Source organism: Pollicipes pollicipes, unplaced genomic scaffold, assembly GCF_011947565.3.
Source record: "Pollicipes pollicipes isolate AB1234 unplaced genomic scaffold, Ppol_2.1 Scaffold_3447;HRSCAF=4054_pilon_pilon_pilon, whole genome shotgun sequence".
NCBI classification, from domain to species: domain Eukaryota; kingdom Metazoa; phylum Arthropoda; class Thecostraca; order Pollicipedomorpha; family Pollicipedidae; genus Pollicipes; species Pollicipes pollicipes.
Genome location: NW_023596297.1, coordinates 26,241,521 through 26,250,953, shown reverse-complemented (window position 1 = coordinate 26,250,953; position 9,433 = coordinate 26,241,521). Strand labels below are relative to the sequence as shown.

The following is a 9,433-nucleotide window of genomic DNA, read 5'->3' as shown; positions in this document are numbered from 1 at the left end:
GTCTTAATCGGTCTGTCTGGAAGGAAAATGTGCTTCGGACAAATTGTGTCATCGGTCTGTGCTGACGGAACATCTGTTTGGAATAACTCGTGTTTTTCCAATCGCTCGCTATCTGTGAAAGCCGTGGAATAAATAAATCATACGCTCAATTGGCAAGAATTACCATCATTTGTAACCAGCCGTCTTTGATGAACTTCCCTCGCTAATCGTCTTTGCATCTGTCGCTCATATGCCAGCGTGCCGGATTGTCGTCGTGAACATTGTTGTCCAAATACACAAAAACCAAGCCTCTGTTTAATTCCTGCTATTTTTCAGAGCTCACCCCGGTTGTGGAAACTTGGTGACATTTTCTCAATTTCTCTTTATATCTGTTCATGGATTCCTGTTTACTATGAGGTGTGGGAGAGAGTCTTCCAAGATACCCATTAGGTAAGTTGCTTGTTTGTTGTCCTCGATACGCCTGCGCTCAGTTGTCACTTGGTCTTTGAGGGGAAATTCGACGGAGCATCTCATAGAATGGAATGGATAACTGAGTTCTTGCCAAGTATGACGCGTGACAAGGATCGACGCGGTTACGCAGTTTTCACCGTGACCTCTCGGTCTAATGTGGCAACGAGTTTTATCGGGGCATGCCACGGCTTCTTCATAACACCTTGACACCGTTGATGTGTCGGTCGGCCGTTGTTGAGTTATTTAAGGACGGTTTCTGCGCAGCGAATCCATAGCTACCGTCACGACAAGATTACGTAATAAACCAAGTATTTTTTTATTCCACTATTTTAATAAACCAGATTTTCCCCCATGTTTCGGTATTTGCTTACTCTGGTCGGTCAACAGCGCTGGTAATATCAGTATATTGGACAGCGCGGGTCTTGTTAACTGTATTGTGATGGGCAATGGTGCGTACCTAGTCTTTTTTAGGCCGAAATCCATGCGTACCTATATGCTTTACATGCGTACTTCAGATGTGATGGAGAACGTTGCAGCGTTAACGTTACATATTCACCTAAGTGATGGGATAGTACTGTTATTCGTGGCACTCATGATCTCGTGCACATACATTCCACCCACTTGTATTACCTGGTTGCGAGAGGTTCACAAGCGCTCGTGTCAGATTTACTTTATAAGGCGATACGCCGCTGCGAAAGTAGACGGGGGACCAAGCTCAGTGTCGTTTATATGTGTTTGAAACTGAACTTACGCGAATTTTGCGTTTATTTCAATGGATAATGGATGACAACTGGATGCGTGATTTGTGATACCTGCTAGCGCGAAACACGGTACATATTATTTTCGTTTCAAATGATATATGTATGACAGGGAGTACGTGATCATGGTTGGGATGTTCTTCGCATCAAGCGTGTTGAACAACTACGCGCTGAACTTCGGCATCCCCATGCCTCTTCATATGATCTTCAAGTCGGTACGCATGCCATCTGGCAACCAAGGGCCGGCCGCATGCCCTGACCTCATCTCTGGGGGCACAGGATTGTCTTAAAATGCGTGTGTTTGTGCACGTGCGTGCGTGCTTGCGTGTGTATGGGTGTGCGTGATGTCAAAACTCCCCTTAAATTCCGTCTGTTATACATTGCCATCAGATTAATGTTTGCTTCATCTGATTAAAGTTCATAGTTTATAGCTGAAGTAAATCTAAACGTCATTGGTATTTAATGGCATGGAAGGTTGTCTGCCAGTTCTGTTCGTTGCTGCATGCAGGGGTTTTCTGCATACCCGCATATGTCACAAATGCTTACACTTTCAAGTTTGTTTTTTTGTCGTGTATGATAGCTGAAGCAGTTTGTCATTTGAGCTTACCAGCCCTGACGGCAGCTGGCCCATCCCAGTGTTTATAAGAGCTCTCAGCTGTCCGAATGTGCTAATAGATTACCACCCCCAGCCCCCCCCCCCCCCCCTACCCACATAACATCCATCACTGTGCCTCTCGTTTGTGTCATGTCCATGCCACAGGTTGTGCCGCGACTGTTGGTTGTTTCTGTATGCATTGTCTCCACTTTTTATATGTTAAGAAGCTGCACAGCTATGAAGCGACCAGTGTAGCACTATGCCTGCGTCGGTGCTCTTTTGCATACGTTTGATCTGATATGCAGCCCCGTTGCGTTTATCTGGTAACATGGAAAGGATCAATACCGCCTTTGGTGGGTGATCAGCATTCGTTTCGGCATCACGCTTCGTAATTCACGAGCATTTATGCTTGCGTGTAATTCACGATCACGAGGTGTGTTTTGTGATCTTCACGAGTTTGCTTGCGAGGCCGGATATTGAGACAATTACACATGCAGGCACATCCGAGATACCCAGAGCCGGAACGGCTACTGTTCTGTTTTAGGGCTCTCTTGTCGCCAACTTGCTGATGGGTATGGTCGTGCTCAAGCGATTTTACCGAAAGCACAAATATATTGCGGTCGTGCTCATCACCCTGGGCATTATCCTGTGCACTCTGGCATCTCAGGTGAGCTATATATTGCGGTCGTGCTCATCTCCCTGGGCATTATCCTGTGCACTCTGGCATCTCAGGTGAGCTATATTCCAGAGAGTGTGAGTGATCAGGCGGTGCTGCACTCCCGTGCGCAACATGCGCCATGAGTCCAGATAGTGTTCGATCAGCGGGACCTGTTCTGGGCCTCTTTGTGTAGACTTGAGGGATAGGTGCATCTTGTGTGTCTTAAGTTTGAAATGAAGCAGGTTGAAGGCGTCTGCCGTTGCGCGCTGGTGTCTATGCTAAGTTTCTCAGTATTTTACTGTTTTGCGCAAGCCGTCACGGCCCGACTCGGACCTGCCAGTAGTCGCGCCTGCGATCGCGTTGTCGAGTGTCTCATCGCTGCCCGGGCGCTGGCGGGCCGGTGTCTGGCCGCCCGCCAGCCGCGCCTCAAGCCGCGCACACCGCGCTGACGGGCGCTGTGGGCTGGCCAGGCTGTGAAGAACGCCAAGAAGGCGGACGCGGCGGCGACGGTGGAGCAACCGGCCGGCCTGGACCGTAGCAGTCCGGTGACGCTGGCCGTGGGCGCCGGCGTGCTGACCGCGGCGCTCCTGCTGTCAGCCCGGCTCGGCATCTTCCAGGAGGTGCTGTACAAGACCCACGGCAAGCACGCCCAGCAGGCCCTCTTCATCACGGTAGGCAGGAGAGAGCGAGAGCCGCTCGCCGCCGGGATGGCGACGGGCAGTCCTGGTAGCGCGGCGGCCAGTGCGTCAGTCGTGTTGAAAAGCTGCTGTCAGACGCGGTCGGATCTAGATACATTCCGCGGGTGCGATTCACGTGTAGGGTGTCATGTGTGATGTCGTATGCGCGGCCATTTTCTGGTGTTCCTGTATAGGGTGTCTGTGGGTGTGATTGTGTGTGTGATTGGGGATTTACGACGCATTCAGCTGCCTAGGCTATCTGGCGTCGCCTGCCTCTCACCCTGGCAGGAAGAGCGGGCACCGCGGGGAATCGAACCCCGTACCTCTGGTTTCCCAGACGCGCAGTGCCAACGCAGACGCGCTAACCAAGGGTGTCTGTGGGTACAGGCACCACGTGCGCTCATGCCGGAGTGCGGAGCACCTGAAACGTTTCATATGGTAACGGCATTTAAAATATATTGTGCTTGACGGTTAGTGCATGCACGCCTGTTTGCGGCTGCATCTGGCTAGCTGATCGAGCCTTACATCCAATCCGCAAATAGAGGGCGCTCGCACCGACCCTCACAGAGGGCGCCAAGACAACGCTGACTCGTTTTCATGGGTGCCCGTTGCCGAAAGCAACGTCCGAACAATGATCTCTTCTGTTCAAATGCGGCTGCCACAAATTGTAGTTCCTTGCGCATTGTATACGGAAGGTATTTGCCGGGCCGAAAGTACAATTACATATGGGTATTGTCTTGCACAATTCAGCCATCAAGATGTTGGCCTCGATGCATGCAGTACCCAGGTTGAAACGTAGTTTTTAACATTCGATCTGTGTGATTGGCTTCACTCGGGCGTAAATCTCAAAGCTGAATGGGCAGCGTAAAGTTTGCATTTACTTGATCTAACTCACGCCAGTGGCATGTAAAACTAAAGTGAAATTCATGACAATAACATCGCGGCATGGATGTTCACTAAGTTCACGACCCACTTTCTGAACTATCCATCGTCCAAGAGAACTAATTTTTAACAACAGTCACAGAAAACAACCTTACAGCGAAAGCGCTCACCCACGCCACGGCGAGGTAAAGGGCCATCGTGTGTGTTATCCGGCTGTATGTGCTGAGTCATGTTCTGGTGTTGCCGGCAGCACTCCCTGCCGCTGCCAGGCTTCCTACTGCTGATGCCGGACATCATTCACCATGCGCGGCTGTTCTCTGAGTCGGAGGCCGTGCTGGTCGGCACGCTCGAGCTGCCCGTCCCCAGGCTCTGGCTCTGCCTGCTCTGCAACGTCATCACGCAGTATCCTTTTGTCGAGGGGTCGCCGAAGCAGGCGCATGACTGCTTTTCCATCGTCAGTAATTTGCGCTATGCTCGGCATACCCAGTTGCCGTTTTTGTAAGTAATTCCGTTGTCATGTTTTCTGTATGCACGTGGACCATGCGGCTCTCAGGCACGCCGTGTGCCGGTAGCACTCATTCAAAACGCAAAAGGTATTCCACTTGTCCAAAGACCGTTTTTGCCGTGTGTCCGGTGCTTTTCCCGATGTCATGATGCCACGCTTGGCGTGGGTGTCGCCGTGCTGTCGGGAAACCGCAGTTTTGGAATTGTGTTAGATTCCTCTACGGTGCACAGCCAAGTTGGCCTTGAGCTGGAACGTGCCAAAGTAGTGCAAATGTCATCGATATCACTCAACGGCCGTCGATCCGCCCTGCGTTTTTTGAGACCCCGCCTGAACTACTGCGGCATCCACAACCCTGCGGGCTCTCTGACTGGCCCATGCACCATGATTAGCGTCATTGCCGCCGCATAATTTTTGGCACCATCCCCCAACGGTGGGTTATATCTTCTGCCTGCTGTTTGGGTATTGTCCTCAGTGTTGTATGTCTTGTACGGCGGCTTGCACCTCTGATTCCTGCGCCGGAGTTGCGTCTGCGATGCAGATTGGTTCCTTGTCCAACCCGCGTCAGTGCCGCCTAACCATGCATTCCAGGGGGCGTTAACGCTGTCCCCATGGCGTGCCCATCCCGCTGCTTTCCAGCCTGTGTTTTTCTAGTGTCGTATCGATCCGGGCGTGATGTCCTTGACCGGGATGGCGTGTCAGATACGTGTGCATCAGCTCCGTGTTCCGGCTGACCGAGCAGTGCACCTCGCTGACGGTGACGCTGGTCGTGACGCTGCGCAAGTTCGTCAGCCTGCTCTTCTCCATCTGGTACTTCGCCAACCCGTTCGTGGCGCAGCACTGGGTGGGCTCGGCGCTCGTGTTCGCCGGCACGCTGCTCTTCACCGACCCGTGCGGCGCGTTCGCGCCCAGCGGCCTCATCGTCGAGAAGTAGCGCCGCGCGCTGCACCAGTACGGATGGTGCGCGCACTGCTGGGTTCGGACGTCGGGCCGGGCGTCGACGCTACGGCCTGGATGCGGAGATGGTCACCGCATCGCGTTTAGGCTGGCTTGCGCTGTTATGCTCTTCTAGGGCACAATTTGTTTGTGGTGTTACATGTAATCGATTTATGATTAATGCCAGTACATAATCCTCATGGAAATCTTGGGCTTGTCCTGTTCGTGTTTCCTATGGTCTCTGATTTTGTATTGCTTGACTCAAAGTGTTGTAAGGGCTCACAGAGCTCGTAGCTGTTTCCACTCATCATTGTTGATGTTCACCTTTCATAGCGGGAGCGTTCTGGTGTCACGGGTGCGATGATGGTTTTTGCCTGAGTCTAGGTTGGGGACGCTTTAATTGTGTGCGGGTAGCTGCGTGTTGTATTTGCAGTTTGATATGGTGCGGGGACGCCTTTTCTAGCAGCTCTTTGCAGTGATCGTGGCGTAGGTAGGTTCTCACGCACACTCACAATCTGTTGTTTTGACCATGTTTTACAATACATGCAAAAAACCAATGCGAATGGCAAGGACCGGGAGGGACGTCCAATCTTTGATAAGTTGTCGACACTCCGGTGCCAGAATTGATGCTCATCTGAACCGGCGGTCTCCTCACGCTGGACACCGGTGCATGTTCTGCGTGAACCGAGAACTCGAGGTTACCAGAGGTGCGGGGTCCGATTCCTCGCAGAGCCCGCGCTTCTTGCGAGGGTGTGAGGCGGAGGACGGAATGTAGCGCCAGGAGCTGGGTACCTTGTAAAGCTTCGATGACACATGAATTATCCATGCGTGCGCCTGACACGTGAGCGCGCAAATAATTTTTAACACATTTAAAAAAAAATTTAGCCGCGCGCTGCTAGCATGCGAGGCGTACCACTCCTGGCCATCCCGGTGATCTTGCTAGTCGATGGCTCTAAGCGCTGACCTGTCCCGGAGCCTCCACATCGGCCATGGACCACATCGGCCATGGACCATGATGATATACCCTTGCCCATCTCCACATTCCCTTCACCTAGCTCGCCCGCTTCTCGAAGCTGGCTGGTTTGATCACAGCGATCTCGGCGTTCTTGGCAGAAGTCTTGTCATACCGACACTCTGCCCACTTCAAAGTGTTCAGGTCGCTGTTCAAAGGACGTCACGAGGTCGGCATAACTTATCATCATTGCGATGATGTCTGACTATGCAGGCCGGAAGACGCGCTTCACCCGTACAGAACACCGACTGTCGACGTTGGAGAGTGGGTGTCCGGAATTGAGACTGCACCAACTCCGATCGAGGCGGCGATCCATCACCAGCTCTGTTCGAGTCGGCGATTCATCGCCAACTCCGATCGAGGCGACAGTCCATCGCCAACTCCGATCGAGGCGACAGTCCATCGCCAGCTCTGATCGAGGCGACAGTCCATCGCCAGCTCCGATCGAGGCGACGATCCATCACCAGCTCTGATCGAGGCGACAGGTCCATCGCCAGCTCTGATCGAGGCGACGATCCATCACCAGCTCTGGTCGAGGCGACGGTCCATCGCCAGCTCTGGTCGAGGCGACGATCCATCGCCAGCTTGATCGAGGCGACACGCACTAAAATACCTAAAATATGCCATACCACCACAGGACCCCGTTAGACATTCGACTCCTCACCGACACAAGGGCTCTTTCATTGATTCAGGGGCCCCGATCAACGTGAATTGTGCGCCCGGCTTTGTCCCTGCTTGGGAAATGGACCTCAACGCCCAGAACGACATGGAGCCGACTGTTCGGTAATGGCAGTGCCAGACCGGCATGGAGGCTGTCATCAGCTTAGGGGTCCTAATGTACACAAGGGCCCTCCGGTTGTCATTCGAGGGCCCAGCCCCGTGGGCCGGCGCCTTATAATGCGACCTCTGGCCAGCCCATTAGGCCCTTAAGCCGAACACTGGATTATAGGTCCTGGAAGGTCTGAAGGACCCTTTGCAACCTAATGAGGGCGGCACGTGTCCCCTGTGCCCCCACCTGCGCCCCAAGTAAAAGGCAGAACATAGGCAGCATAAGCGCGTTTGTGCGAGTACTGCCACCGAGTTTTGCGAGCCCGGAGATGGGCTAGGATTGACTGTGCGTTGCCTTAACTCATCCCTGCGCGAGCAGCAGGAGTGCAGAACGCAAACATTCTATGCAGATATCACCCCAGTGTGAGGCCCACCAAGCCCAGCTTGGGAAGTTGCTGACGCTCGCGTGTGGTTGTTTCTGCGCGCTGCGGTCAAAAGTCGCGAAGATGCAGAGGGACCTCCGAAGTTTGGTGTTTGACGTTCGTCTCGGCGCGCGCCACGCTGGTGGCGGCATTCAGGACGTCGCCCGACAGGTCATGTCAAGCAAATAAACGGATCTCGATACTTGGATTTCGTCCGCTATGTTTCATCCAGGACTACCAAACGCACATCGGGCAACGTTGGCGCAGGGTTAAATTTGTTTCAAAGGCGGCGACCATATAGGAGGACATGACAAACAGTCGAATGGAAGAAGGCTTAGCGAAAAAAGTTAAAAAGGATATAGGTCGCCTTTTTCCGCATTTTCAACCATTTTGACCGCTGCTAGTTTTACTAATCCGAGCTGACATTTATCCCTGTCGCCAGTCTGTCTTTCAAGGCATTCCGTTTCCACATATATCTTGTCGACTTCTGTCCTTTGAGTTTTCTTTTCCGGCCTTCATCCCTGTTGACAGATAGTAAGTAGATTCAAATTAAGTGCATTAAACGCAGTCTATGCTCGTAAGCCATGACCCCAACGCCGTGTACGCCGTTTAGCACAGTGTCAATTCCGAGACAGGGCAATTTTTCTTCAGTTGTCATCTCCTGGGTGAGGGCCGGTGGACCAAAATCCCGCCGAAGTCAGGCTTGAGCCAAGGACTACGCAACTACACTGGCATACACTATCCCTTGTGCCACCGGGGTAGTCGAAACGGATACGTATATCGATTTGAAACCTGCCATGAGCGTGTATGATTATTGTCTCTATTAGATACGTTACAGTACTTGGGTATTTGTTTCACAAATTTAATTCTTTAATTTTTCCACCACTCTTCTTTTATCTGTGTACTAGAGACGTGACCTTTCTTTCAATACGAGAGCACGGTTTTGTTCATCTGGCTTACATCCAGTTAAGTTCCCATATTTTCCTGGATTGTTCAGGGCAAGAACTCGCTTCAGTTCGCAATTTATATTTAGTTTGGTCGAATTACATGCTAGCTGTGGCGCCGCTACGCGGTCAGTGGGGGATGCTGAGCACCGCGCTTCAATTTTGACCCACATGCAGCTTCCTCGCTCTGTCTCGGTGGAAACTATTGCCGTCCATCGGTCCACATGCAGCTTCCTCGCTCTGTCTCGGTAGAAACTATCGTCGGGCATCGGCCCACATGCAGCTTCCTCGCGCTGTCTCGGTGGAAGCTATTGTTGGGCACCATTATCGGTTCGTTGGTCGACGATGGTCGAAGCCAGGTTTCAGTACCGACGTCGAGTCAACGTTATGCGGCGTCTGATGTTAAACGGGCGGTAGCTTAACAGTGGTAGCTGACCCGAGGACCGGAAGCTGAAGACGGACTGCATTCCACACTCGCGTCCGACACGTTCGACGCGGCTCGTGTTATTTTGGTGGTCGTCGTTGCCGCACGATTACGGCTATCGGTATAGGTAACTGGGACCAATCGTGAGTTATCGAAAATGCTCCATTACATGTTCATGTTGCATTGGAGATCGGCACATTTCGAGAGCTCTGCAAAGTGTAGACAGCAAAGGAGTATGCGTCACGTTTTGGAGGGCTGAAATGCGACTGGCCTGTGTTGATTTGCAGATCAGACCCTGATTGTGGCAAAATAACACAAATTAATGGAGACCCATTGTAGCATACGGTACCTTAGGCATCACTGAATAATAACAAAACAGCCAGATAATAAAAGACCAGAGTTAAG

At 52.2% G+C, this 9,433-nt stretch overlaps 1 protein-coding gene across 1 annotated transcript; it reads left to right on the top strand.

The window, feature by feature from the left end:
- Positions 1–315: 315 nt before the first annotated feature.
- LOC119092361 (UDP-xylose and UDP-N-acetylglucosamine transporter) lies at positions 316–5,458 on the top strand (the record flags this gene model as incomplete). Its single annotated transcript, XM_037215325.1, is given in 7 exon segments — positions 316–429; positions 1,321–1,423; positions 2,348–2,535; positions 2,802–2,853; positions 2,932–3,132; positions 4,271–4,422; positions 5,225–5,458. Coding segments are annotated over 7 exon segments (1,042 nt in total), but the record flags the coding sequence as incomplete, so codon positions are not given.
- Between the last annotated feature and the right edge of the window lie 3,975 nt (positions 5,459–9,433).